The sequence below is a fragment of the Salvia splendens genome, chromosome 2, assembly GCF_004379255.2.
Source record: "Salvia splendens isolate huo1 chromosome 2, SspV2, whole genome shotgun sequence".
NCBI lineage: Eukaryota > Viridiplantae > Streptophyta > Magnoliopsida > Lamiales > Lamiaceae > Salvia > Salvia splendens.
In genome coordinates, this window is record NC_056033.1 from 5,481,991 (window position 1) to 5,496,255 (window position 14,265).

Sequence of the window (14,265 nt, forward strand, 5' to 3'; positions counted from 1 at the left end):
CCGAACTCTCGTATTAGTCTTTTGTTCGATATATAGTTTGATCAATTAATTCTTGTATTTTGTGGGAATAATAATAAGAAAAAAGAGAGGAAATAAGAGAAAAATGCAATATTCCCCTAAAATAAAAATTTGCATGCCACTGCCCCGGTTCCATATTCTGAAAGACCATCCAATTTAGTCCCAAAAAAACTGAAATGTCACCTATTTAATTCCATATTCTCAAACCCCCTCACAGTAATGAGGGATCATCAAGCACGGTAAATTTCAGTTTGTTCCTCAAGAACACGAGATTCGAACCTAAGACCTTACTATTCAATTACCTCTTTGAAGGCTTGCTGAGCTACCCGTGCAAGTATTTACTTTCCTTGGTAACGTGGAATATAATATAACTCTGTATAAAGACTTAGAATGTAGTAATGAAGTTGAAATTCAAGTCAATAGTAGTAGAATGCAGTGTAAAGTTTTTTTGTAGTCCTATCTTTTATTTTCTGCATTTGTTAGTATCACCTGTTCTTGTCGGAGAAGGTGTAGGGGGACGCCGCTCTGAGGCTGATCCAAAGCGGTCGAAGCAGGCGGAGGCCAGCCAGTTCTTGACGCGGAGGTCGTTGTTGGACATGTCGACGATCTCGATGTTGCTGTCGGAGATGAATGGCTTTGGGGGGTCGAAGGAGGAGTTGCAGTTGAGGGCGAACCAGGGGCTTATTGAGCAGCCGGACTTCAAGCCGATGCCGAAGGGATATGGGACTGTTATGTTTCCGCATTTGCTCTGGCAGTCCGGCTTCGCGGCGCTGCTGACTATATTTTGCTTTCTTATTGGTTGGTTTGCAATGTAAGTAGATGATACATTTAGTTGCATTAGTTCATTGAAATATTATTCCAACTAGATATTGACGTTTGAAACTCTCATCAACATCAACTTCCTTTAAAAACGTATGTCAATTTTCCCAACAAAAAAATAAACATTTAATTGGTGAACGTCTATGAGATTCATATAGTTAAAAATACACTATCAATTAAATTAAATTTATTAAAATAATATAATCACAAAACAAAGCGATTACCCGTTGAATTTGTATGGGTTGCACTCGCACACTAGTTACTACTACATGCTTGCTTATATTATATTTTTAATATTTTCTTCCAAGTCGATGTAAATAATTTATTTTTTATTAGGCTTTTTATATACTCAGAAAAAAGTTTTGGGTCTAATTTATACTCCTTATATCCAAATCGAGCACCTTAATCCCCAATTTTAACTATAGGCCCAAAGCCCATTTAACCCGGTTGGATTGGGTTAATTTAAGTTGGGCTGAATTAGTTTGGAATTGGAGCAATGCATTTCACATCAAACACCACCCAATTTTATGATGATGAATTACAGCTTATAACATTTTCTCTCTAGCCAATAAATTAAAGAGTTTGAGTCCTACAGAGTGAATAAGAACCATTATTGATTCTTTAAAAAAAACGCTACTCAATTTCGTGCAATATATTTCTATGTATTAGAAAAAATAAAATAAAGAAATTAATGCTCCCATCTTTAGAAATGTATGGTACATTTCAAATATAAAATAAAATGCACTATAATTTTAAATAACACAAAGAGTATTATTATTATAAAAAGTAAAAATTAGGTAACGTAGTGTGCATGAGTGCACACAAGACTACAAGAGTACACATTTGTGATCGAGCTTCAGATATTTAATTTAAAAAGTTACATCATCGTAATTATAAATAAATGCTGTGAGATGTCCAAATTATAAAAGTTTAACTCTTTTTAATAGATGAATATTATGACTAGCACACACAAGAGTACATTTATGCGTGCATATGCAGCTGAGATAGTGATAAAGTGATTAATTCTTTAGAAAAAAAGGTTTTGAAAAAAATTCTATTTATTTCTTCATTAATATAGAGCATGATATTCAAAACTTCAAATACGGAGAGTGGAGATGATAACTTAGCTACACTAACACTCCAGCATGATGATCAAACTTGAGAAAGGAAGAATGAGATCGTTGAAGCTAATCTCAAGCTTCAAGTGTTCAGCAGCCGTCCGATGCAGAGTTAATTTGGAGATTAAGTCCCAACCGTTCGATTTAACTAGTCGTTAGATCTTTAGCTTAAATAGTAGTTGAGTTAGGTAAAGAGTTAGTTTTTCATTCCTTTCGTTGTAGCTCAGTTTCAATTCTTTGTTCGACGCAATAAAGTTTCTTTCTTCGCAATTCTTCTCTCTCTCTTTTTTTTACTTCAGCTCACATACACAAACTACCCAAATTTCTAACAATTGGCGTCGTCTGTGGGAAGGAGACGTAGTGGAAGTTCTTGAGTTGGTTTTGAATTCAAGAAGGGAAGCGAATCTGCGAGGAGTCATGGCTTCAAGGTTTGAGGCGGAGAAATTCACGGGCAAGAATGATTTTTCCCTCTGGAGAATGAAAATGAAGGCGATGCTGATCCAGCAAGGGTTGGCATCGGCGCTTGTGGTCGAGGAGAAGGATGGAAAGGGTAAGGAGGTCTTGGATGAGAAGGCAACCGCCAAGAAAGCTGAGATAGAGGCTAAGGCGCATAGTGCGATTGTGCTTAGCCTCGGTGATAAGGTGCTTCGCGAGGTTGCGAAGGAGAAGACTGCAGCTGACATCTTGATAAAGCTTGAGGATCTCTACTTGACGAAGTCCCTCGCAAACAGGCTATTCATGAAGAGGCATCTCTACTCTTATAAATTCTTGGAAGGAAGAGGAGTCTTGGAGCAGTTGGAAGATTTCAATAAGGCGGTGGATGATCTTGAGAATATTGATGTCTCAATTGGAGATGAAGACAAGGCCATTCTACTGCTAAATGCCATGCCGCCAACATTTGATCAGTTTCGTGATGTTTTTCTATATGGTGGTGATAGGACCATCACCCTTTTGGAGGTTCAAACTGCATTAAGGGCCAAAGAACTTCAGAAGGGTGAGATGAAGGCTGCTGATTCAAGTGCAGAAAGCCTCAACGTCAAGAAATTTAAAGGCAAGAAATTGTTCAAGAAGCCTCAGGAACCCTTCAAGAATGTTTCATCTAGGCAGAATGAGACACGATCTTGTCATTGGTGCAAGAAACCTGGCCATTTGAAGAAGGATTGTTTTGCCTGGAAAAGGAAGTTAGAAAGCGAGGGGAAATGTGTCAACTCGACAGAGGAAGTGGGGAATGAAGAAGTTAATGAGGTGCTGAATGTTCTAGATGGTGATGTCTCTGGGACCTGGATCATGGACTCTGGCTGTAGCTTCCACATATGCCCCAATCTTGAATGGTTTGATGACATTGAGGGCGCCACTGGATCAGTTATTCTTGGTAACAATCAAGTGTGTGCTGTGAAGGGTGTTGAATCAGTCAAGTTGATGGGGGAAAAAGGAGCAGTAATAGTCCTAAGTGGAGTCAGATACATTCCAGATGTAAAAAGGAATCTGATCTCATTAGGATTTCTGGAGAGAAGGGGGTGCTCTTTTTCTTGTGAAGATGGAAAAATGGAAGTGCGCAAGGTTGGGAAACTGATTATGAAGGCAGAGAGAAAAGGGGAGTCTGTACTACCTGAATGCACTTATTTGCAGCAAGGGATGTGCAGAACTTCATCTCATTATATCTAGCACTCTCAGCTAGTGGCACACCAGACTTGGACATCCATCAACCGGCAGTGTGAGGGAGCTAATTAAGAAATGAATCTCACACTGCAGTGACAATGATGAAGCATCAACTCCATGTGAGGAATGTATCCTGGGCAAGGCCAAGAAGCTACATTATCCAAAAGGTAATCACACTTCTTCTAAGCCTTTAGACTATGCACACAGTGACTTGTGGGGGTCTGCACAAGAAAAATCCATTGGGGGAGGCAAATACTATATGAGCATAATTGATGACTATTCTAGAAAGATATGGTTGTACATATTAAAGGAGAAGTATGAGGCTTTCATGAGATTTAAAGATTGGTGTGCTGAGGTTAAGGCAGAAAAGGGAGTGTGTTTGAAGTGTTTTAGAACTGATAATGGGCTGGAATACTTGTCCAAGGAATTTGATGAGTATTGCAGGTTGAAAGGCATCAAAAGACACAGAACCGTGCCAATGAATCCCCAACAATATGGGGTGGCAGAGAGAGCCAACAAAACCATATTGGAGAGAGTGAGATGCATGCTTCTGGCTGCGGGGATGGAAAAGAGATTCTGGGCAGAAGCAGCATCCACAATAGTTAAACTCATGAACAAATGCCCATCATCTTCCATTAATGGTGATACACCAGATTTAAGGTGGTTTAACTATGGTAGTTATTCTGAGCTAAGAACTTTTGGATGTAAGGCCTTTGCTCATGTGAAGCAAAGAAAATTGGAGCCTAGAGCTCTTAGATGTGTCATGTTGGGATATCAGCCAGGGGTTAAAGGTTACAGGCTTTGGTGTGTGGATCTTGGTAGTGCAAAGATTGTTGTGAGTAAGGATGTGGTTTTATGGGAAGAAGAACTACTATTTAAGAAGCCTGCAGATAATGCCGCAGTTCATCCCCATGGCCTAAAGTCCGCTTCTGCAATTGAGGTGAAGCCCACTTCTGTAACTGAGGTGGAGCCTGAATTCCAGCCTGATGAAGCTAGTGATCAAAATCTAAATGATCAGATGTCTCACCAACATCAACCTGAACCAGAGAATCTGATGGATTGGAAACTTGCCAGAGATAGATCAAGGAGATCCACCAAGTTGCCAGCTAAATATTAAGATTCAGAGTGTCTTTTCTATGCTCTATTGGCAGCAGAATAAGTTGAATACTCAGAACCATGTACTTATTATGAAGCTATGCAGAGCAAAGAATGGGAGAGGTGGATGCAAGCAATGATTGATGAAATAGAATCCTTGTTAAAAAATGGCACTTGGGTGTTGGTGGAAATACCGGATGGAAGGAGGATTGTTAGATGTAAATGGATCTTTAAAAAGAAAATTGAAGCTGCTCCAGAGGACGGGATAAGGTTTAAAGCTAGGCTGGTGGCTAGGGGGTTCACACAAGAGCAGTGTATTGATTTTGATGAGGTCTTCAGTCTTGTGGTGAAATATGCTTCAATAAGGATATTGCTGGCTGTTGTGGCAAGAAGGGACTGGGAATTAGAACAGCTCGATGTGAAAACGGCCTTCTTGCATGGAGATCTCAGAGAGATAATTTATATGCAGCAACCTGAGGGCTTTATCAGACCAGAGAATAAAGGAAAGGTTTGCCTATTGAAAAAGAGCATATATGGTTTAAAACAGGCCTCCAGACAATGGCATAGGAAGTTTGATGAACACATGCTCAGAACTGGTTTTGTGAGCTCCAAATTTGATAAATGTGTTTACATTAAACATGAAGGTGGAGTTGTGGTGGCTTACCTACTACTTTATGTTAATGACATGCTGTTAGCTGGGGCATGTAAACAAGAGATTCAGAAAGTCAAGGATGATCTGAAGTCAGCCTTTGAAATGAAGGACTTGGGATCAGCTAAAAGAATTCTGGGGATGACCATTATCAGAGATATAAAGGGGAAGAAGATATGGTTAACTCAGTCTGATTATGTCTTGAGAGTACTCAGAAAGTTTGGACTAGATAATGTGAAAGAAGTGTCAGTTCCTATGGGCCAACATTACAAGCTCTCAATGGAGCAGAAGCCAAAGTCTAATGAAAAAGTGGCTGAGATGCAGAGGATCCCATATGCGAGTATGATTGGGAGTGCAATGTATGCTATGATTAGCACCCGGCCTGACATAGCTCAAGCTGTATCTGCAACTTCCAGATACATGTCAAATCATGGGAAGGAGCATTGGTCAGCTTTGAGGTGGTTAATGAGGTACTTGAAAGGGGCTAGCAATATTGGGATTCTGTTTGATGGTGAAAAAGAGTCAACAGAAGAGGCTTTGGTGGGCTGGTCAGATTCAGACTATGCAGGTAACCTAGATACTCGAAGATCTCAATCAGGCTACATCTTCACTCTTTATGGTTCTGCAATAAGTTGGAAGAGCAGTCTCCAAGCAGTTGTTGCATTGTCAACAACTGATGCCCAATTTATGGCTCTAGCTGCTGCAGTAAAGGAGAGCTTTTGGCTTTGGGGGGGGGGTACTGAATGATTTTAGAGTAACTCAAGAAGCAGTAGCTATTGGTTGTGACAACACAAGTGCAATCCAATTGGCTAAACATCAAGTGTACCATGAAAGGAGTAAGCACATTGATGTGCGTTTACACTTCATCCGAGAGAAGATTGAAGAGGGTGAAGTGAAGGTGTTCAAGGTGGACACGGCTGAGAATCCGGCTGATATGCTAACTAAGCCACTGCTTAAGAGCAAGTTAGAGTTATGCATGAAGCTTGTTCATTTGTGCAGAATGGAGCATTAGTGAGTTGAGTGATCAAGGTGGAGATTTGTGGAGATGATAACTCAGCTACACTAACACTCTAGCATGAAGATCAAACTTGAGAAAGGAAGAATGAGATCGTTGAAGCTAATCTCAAGCTTCAAGTGTTCAGCAGCCGTCCGATGCAGAGTTAATTTGGAGATTAAGTCCCAACCGTCCGATTTAACTAGCCGTTAGATCTTTAGCTTAAATAGTAGTTGAGTTAGTTAAAGAGTTAGTTTTTCATTCCTTTCGCTGTAGCTCAGTTTCAATTCTTTCTTCGATGCAATAAAGATTCTTTCTTCGCAATTCTTGTCTCTCTCGTTTTTTACTTCAGCTCACATACACAAACTACCCAAATTTCTAACAGGGAGTATAAATAATAGCTATAAATTATCGTGATTATAAATACGAACTCCACTATAATACGGAGCAATAAAAATTCAAGATACAAAAGTAGACCATATTTTCATCATTTCAATTTTCACGTATGAATTAATACTGCTAAAACATATGCATATTTGTGGTGACATTTTTGTGAATTAAGAAAATTTAGGAATACAGACAGTACAGTTTCTTATTTTGGGGGTGGTGGGGCCGGGGCAACACTCCAAAACCCTACCCTAATCAATTCGCAGACAGAAACCACATTATATAAAGCACACTACTATTACAAATTTGCAACACAGCCGACCTCAAGAGCTCTTTCCTTCAACCATCCTTCCCTCACCCATAAACCCTAGTTATATTCATTTCTCCCCCAACTTCTGCACATCAATCTTCATTCGTATGTTTTGCGCGTAATTCGATTACTTTCTTTTTTCGCAACTTGTTAACCGTCTTCTCAGCTTAAGAATAGTTTATTGATTTATGTATTTATTTCTATTGTGTATTTCTCTAGGTTTAAACGATGTCTGATGAGGAGCGGGAGGAGAAGGAGCTGGATCTCACCTCTCCTGAAGTCGTCACCAAATACAAATCCGCCGCTGAAATTGTTAACAGTAGGTTTTCATCTTCATTTCGTATTGCACATACACGGTTCATTATGTTTGCTTGTATATTTATGCACTTACGTGGTTCAGTATGTTTTGTTGTGTATTTGTGTCATCATGTGTGTAAAGTTAGGTGCTGATGATTTTTATTTAGAATTTGTTGATAATTTGCGTCACTGAAAAGTTTGTTGTTATATGCAGAGGCCCTGCAATTAGTGTTGTCTGAATGCAAACCGAAGGCTAAGATTGTTGACCTTTGTGAGAAAGGAGATACTTTCATCAGAGAGTGAGTAGTCTCGTTTGCCTTATGTTGTATATTTGAGAAAATTTCAGATATTGAAATTGATAGTTTGATGATATGTGTGGTTAAACGACCTGAGTTTTCACTCTTGTTTATTATGATAGACAAACTGCCAACATCTACAAAAATGTGAAAAGGAAGATTGAAAAGGGCATCGGGTTCCCAACCTGCATATCAGTGAACAATACAGTTTGCCATTTCTCGCCGTTGGCCAGCAATGAGTCTGTTTTGGAAGGAGGAGATATCTTAAAAATGTAAGTATCTGTATGCATATTTATTTAGCTTGTTGGTATATTTGGAGACTACAAATGCTGATTGTGTATTGATATGATTGTTTATTTGCAGCGATATGGGATGTCACATTGATGGCTTTATCGCTGTAGTTGCGCACACCCATGTACTTCAGGAGGGACCTGTTACCGGCAGGGCAGCTGATGTAATTGCTGCTGCTAATACTGCTGCAGAAGTTGCGCTGAGGCTTATGAGGCCAGGGAAAAAGGTACTTTTAGCTTTTATTTTTGCTTTATTGAACACCCATTTTGTTTATCCAGTCCCTCATAGTGTTTTTCTTTGCCCGTAAATGCATGCACTTTTGTGTTTGATCTTTGCTATTCTATGCTATATCAACATTTGAGATGTTATGAACTCTATTAGAGATTTGATCATTGACTAATCGTTCTGTAATTTGGTTCATTACGCTATATCCTCATTCCTCAAGAGAGGCATCTCGACACTAGTATAATTTGAATATTTACTCTCGACACTAGTGTATTTTGATCTTTAACTTGTATGTTTATTGGTGCGCCTATATGATGAACACTCTGAATGAGCTATGGTTTTATATCCAGATGATGCTATATTGTCATAGTTACTCTGATAGGTGCCATTGTTTATTTTCATCCAGATACATTACACATATAATTTGTATATGTATTTTTAAGACTATACCTGTTTCAGATCCTCACCTTATACGTTTATTGATGTGTCTAAATGATGTATACTCTGAGTGAGCTATATGTTTGTTTGTGCGCCTATATGATGAACACTCTGAATGAGCCATGGATTTATATCCAGATGAGGCTATATTGTCATAGTTACTCTGATAGGTGTCAATTTTTATTTTCATACAGATACAGTATATGTATAATATGTATATGTATTTTTGAGATTATATTTGTTTCAGATCTTCACCTTATATGTATATTGATGTGCCTGCCTACATGATGAATACTCTGAATGAGCTATGGGTTTATATCCATATGATGCTATATTGTCATAGTTACTCTGATAGGTGTCATTTTTTGATTTCATTCTTATATACTGTGTATAATTTGTACAAGTTTTTTGTAGAGTTCAGAACTTAACCTTACACTTCTGTTAAAGGTGAAAATAAGTATTACTTTATGAGTGGGGCAACTTTGCCGAGGTGATTGAGACCTTGTGAATCTCCTCTTTTTCCCTGTTGCCTATAGTGATATTGGCTTAACATCAATATTATGGATGGTACTGTGTATAATGTGCTAACCCTCTATGGTGAGCCAATATTGGACTTCTGTTAAAGGTGTAATTAAGTATTAATATTATTATGAGTGGCGCAACTTTGCCGAGGTGATTGAGACCTTGTGAATCTCCTCTTTTTCCCTGTTGCCTATAGTGATACAGGCTTAACATCAATATATTGGATGGTACTGTGTATAAGGTGCTAACCCTCTATGGTGAGCCAATATTGGACTTCTGTTAAAGGTGTAATTAAGCATTAATATTTTTATGAATGGGGCAACTTTGCCGAGGTGATTGAGATCTTGTGAATCTCCTCTTTTTCCCTGTTGCCTATAGTGATACAGGCTTAACATCAATATATTGGATGATATTGTGTATAAGGTGCTAACCCTCTATGGTGAGCCAATATTGGACTTCTGTTAAAGGTGTAATTAAGCATTAATATTTTTATGAATGGGGCAACTTTGCCGAGGTGATTGAGATCTTGTGAATCTCCTCTTTTTCCCTGTTGCCTATAGTGATATAGGCTTAACATCATTATTATTGATGGTACTGTGTATAAGGTGCTAACCCTCTATGTTGAGCCAATGGACTTTTAATTACTGGGTTTTAACTACATAATCTTGTGGTATTAAATATAATGCCAATCTATTGAGTTGGATTAAATTCAATAATTTTGAATTAGTATTCTAGATCGAAAGCATGACTTACTACATGATGATAATATTCTTGAGTGATGGATTTTTCGTCCAATGAAGTTCTCTGTAGTCATAGTTACACTGATAGGATGTCGTGCTTTCTTTTAAAAGCCTTTTCATATCTTGAAGGTTCCAGCTTCACCTGAGCATTGGGGAAGGGCCTTTGCTATGATGTTCTCTGTAGTCATAGTATAACTGCTACTTTTACCTATGTTTCTTTTCCAATACTAAAATGGATCGAAAGGGCAACTTTGCCAGGTGATCAGTTTTGATATTGATTTACTCTTTTCCCTGTTTCCAATATTGTGTTAGGCTGCATATCATTAATTGAGATTGACATGCTTCTTGTTAGTCTTGAAATCTTGTTCAGCCAAATTTCAAAAATCAAGTTGTGAATGCCTATAATATCATACTTATAATAATTAAAAAAATTATTTATTACTGTTTAATTTCTGCTTCTTAGTCTTAGTTGGAAATGGTTCTAAATGACTTCAGATAATTATTTAGTTGGGTATGGTAATGGCAACTTTGCCATGTGATCAATTTTATATTGATTTCCTCTTTTCCCTGTTGCCAATATTTATGTACGCTACATATAATTTGTTGAGATTGATATTTATGCAGTCTTGTAATGTTATGTAGCCAAAATAATTAACAATTATAGATACATTTTGTGACTGAGTGCTTTTGTCTAAAGTTTTGATAGTTCAGTATGTATTTTCTTAAATTATATGGCTTCTAATTCAATTTGTTGTTGACAATGTGGTTTGACTATTTGACTTTTTTTTATTTGCCTACATTATATGGTTTCTAACGAATTTACGTTTTCTCATTGCTGGTAGAACAAAGATGTATCGGATGCCATTCAGAAAGTTGCTGCTGCTTATGACTGCAAGATTGTTGAAGGAGTTTTGAGTCATCAAATGAAGCAATATGTTATTGATGCGAACAAGGTAGTTTTAAATGTCCCAGGCCTTGATACAAGAGTTGATGATGCAGAATTCGAGGAGAATGAGGTGTATGCCATTGACATTGTAACAAGTACTGGTGAAGGCAAGGTAATTATTTTTCCTTGGATGCTTTCCATTTTCTTCACCTTGTCCTCAAATCATTCTATTCTTCACCTTGTCCTCAAATCATTCTATTCATCACCTTGAGATGAGACGTGGGATATTGTATTAATTTTGCAGCCAAGATTGTTGGACGAGAGGGAGACAACGATATATAAGAGAGCAGTTGACAAAAATTATCACCTAAAAATGAAAGCTTCTCGGTTCATCTTTGGTGAGATTAGTCAGAAGTTCCCCATCATGCCATTTTCTGCTAGGTATGTGATCTTTAGCTTATGTTGTACTTGCATGCTACTTTCAGTTCTAAAGTGTAGGATGATTCTGTGACAGGGCTTTGGATGAGAAGCGTGCTCGTTTGGGTCTAGTAGAATGTACGAATCATGACCTCTTACAGCCATATCCCGTACTTCATGAGAAGCCTGGTATGGATTGATTGGATCCTTTTATAATGCCATATGTGGTGTACTAGCTTCTATCAAAGCTTATTTTCTTCTACTTTTTACAGGTGATCTGGTTGCTCACATCAAGTTCACGGTTTTGCTAATGCCAAATGGGTCCGATCGGGTCACGTCTCATCCACTGCAGGAGCTGCAGCCCACTAAAACAGTGGATGATCCTGATATCAAAGCCTGGCTTGCATTGGGGACCAAGACAAAGAAGAAGGGTGGTGGCAAGAAGAAGAAAGGTTAAGATTGATTTCAAAATCTTGACTGAATCTTCTCCATTATTTATTTTATGTATGTTAATTTGTTAAAGTGTTATATTTTGCAGGCAAGAAAGGAGATAAAACTGAAGAAACAACTGATGCTGCTGTGCCTATGGATGAGACAACCAATGGTGCAGCTGCCTAAGCTTTCAAGACATATGATACATCCCAAGATAGAGTTGTTGCTGAGCCATTGGATGCAGTAACAATGACACTCAGCTCCATGAGAAGAAAGAGGAGAAAGGTCTTGTTTTCATTTATCTATCTTAGCCATGGAACGAAATTTTGGCCTCTTTTAGTCATGAATGTGAAAAATCTACTTGAGATGCTTTGAAATGTGACTTTATTTGCACACAGCTTCTCGACCTTTTTTACTGTATTCATTTTCTTGTTTTTGGTATAAAAAACATTATTCATAGGTCTCAAATGAAGATTAGAATTACATATCAATGATTTTTTACGCTTGTTTGTTTCTTAAAATTATCAATAATAGTTTCACATTATTCCTTTTGACATTGAAACTCTCGGCTTATTAGATGGAAAAAGTGTCTTACTATTAACTATGAAGATTAAAATTACAAATCAATGAGTTTTTGTATGCTATTTTCTTATGTAAAAATGATCAGTTCATTACTCCTCCTACATTGAAAGTTTGGCGTTATTACTTGGAAAAAATGTCTTATAAAGTACGACGTACTTGATTGTTCTCTTCTTTCGGCTATATGTATTTGAGATGTTTGACTATAAAAATTCAATTTCCAATACGTCAAAATCATTTTGATTGTAATGATCTTATATAATTTGATAATCACTTATTTTTCTCCACATGAAATTTTGTTTATTACTACTTTACTAGTAGTTAACTGATTTAAGTTGACCTATTAATATAAAAACAAAATACTTATTAAATAATTAGGCTCGTATTTGGCGTGCTTCATATATAAAATTTCTAGCACTACTATGGAATAACATGTGAGAGGCACATGAAAACACATAAATTTAAGTATCCCACATTTGGCATGAGGCATGATTGCAAATCCATATGTTGTGGTTGCTGTGGAACATGTTCAGGTCATATGTAAATTAGGTAATGTGGTGGTTATGAATATCTTCAAAATTAAATGGACTACGATTCCCGTGGTTTAGTTTACTTTTGTGGCAATAATTCATCATTAAAATTTGTTTTGTATCACGTGTGTTATTTATTTAGAAAAGAAATCCTCTTCTAATAATGCACGGAGTCGTTGGCTCTATTAGATATTGTTCTTTACCAATTTCTAATATCAATCCGACGACCCACTGAATTTTCTTCACGCAAAATACAAAATGCCACAATTAAATAATTTTTTCTATTCGCATTTTGAAAACTCTTTTCTATGTGAAGTGAGACTCACTATACACTAACAATACTTTAATTACATTTTCTCTCTACCTCTCTATTACTTTATCAATTTTATATTAAAATCCGTGGTGAACTCAAAGTGCATATTCTTTTGGAATGAAGATAAATAAACATTTATGATGTGCGCAGTTAAAGATTACACAAATATTTAGGGACGAAACTAGAAACTAAAGTAAGCCGATCTTTAAAAAATAAATTAATAATTATATTATTAAAATTTTAATCTTAATTATAATATCTTTATAATATTTGCATAATTGCATTCTCAAAATAACGCAATGATAAATATGATGTCAATAAAAATAGTTGAAAAAGACAATAATTGTTTTATTTCGTAGATCTTAGTAGATTTTAGTGTGTAGATGTACTATGTACTATTAATTTATACTGATATAATTAGGTTTTGAATTATGTAATGCAGTTCCTACATTAGACGCTGAATTGGACAGAAAACGTTTTGTGTCAGAATGATTTCAAATTCGCATGATTACTTGAAATTCACACGGTGCTATAGATATAATACTAAACCCTAATAATTGAATAACACGCGAGATGGGCTGATTTTCCCCACAGCTCCATTTATCTCCATGTTTCTTCTACTCACAAACGCAGTCACGAATGCCATCCGGTAGCAAGGGGTGGCCATGGCAAGACTAGATGGTCATAAGATTCACTTGGAGTTAGTTCATTACTCCCCGCATCCCATAAAAATCGTCTTCTTTCACTTTGGTTCATCCACAAAATTAGCTTCTTTCTATTTTTGAAAAGTTATTTTTCTTTAATCTCGGATAAGATGAGTCTTATCCTCTACTAACAAACCTTCAATTAATTATTCTTTCTATATCTCTCATACTTTATCAAATTTCGTATTAAAACTTGTGCCGCATTTAAAGTCCCTATTTTTATGGGAATTGGGGGTAAAATAAAATGGAAAAATATGCTGATTATATTTGGAGTTTGGAGGTTTGTAAGAATGGACTAGAGCATGATAGTCAAGAGATTCAGTTGGAGTAGACAGAAGGTATGAATTAGGGTCCATGTCCCAAGTTTATATCAATTGGTGAATAGTGAGACCATGCAATGCAACCATCTCACACACGTGTCACCCAACGCCTGCAGCCTACAAACCAAGTGAGCAGCTCACCGTTTTCTTTTTGCCTACGCCAACAATAATAACCCATCCTAATTCATTTCCATTTTATACATTCATGCATGCTAAAATTATTCTA

General features: G+C 37.0%; 1 protein-coding gene across 2 annotated transcripts; it reads left to right on the forward strand.

Annotated features, from left to right (window-relative positions):
* Positions 1 to 7,015: 7,015 nt before the first annotated feature.
* LOC121785239 (ERBB-3 BINDING PROTEIN 1-like) lies at positions 7,016 to 12,084 on the forward strand. Of its 2 annotated transcripts, none has more exons than XM_042183625.1 (10): positions 7,016 to 7,154; positions 7,269 to 7,368; positions 7,561 to 7,645; positions 7,765 to 7,914; positions 8,006 to 8,159; positions 10,701 to 10,916; positions 11,049 to 11,185; positions 11,259 to 11,350; positions 11,434 to 11,613; positions 11,700 to 12,084. In XM_042183625.1, the coding sequence occupies exons 2-10, from the start codon at positions 7,278 to 7,280 to the stop codon at positions 11,777 to 11,779; spliced, it is 1,185 nt and encodes a 394-aa protein (XP_042039559.1). In that variant the 5' UTR covers positions 7,016 to 7,154; positions 7,269 to 7,277; the 3' UTR covers positions 11,780 to 12,084. The 2 variants fall into 2 exon arrangements, with proteins under 2 accessions (XP_042039559.1, XP_042039565.1); XM_042183631.1 differs by having other exon boundaries at positions 7,030 to 7,167.
* The last annotated feature ends 2,181 nt before the right edge of the window (positions 12,085 to 14,265 follow it).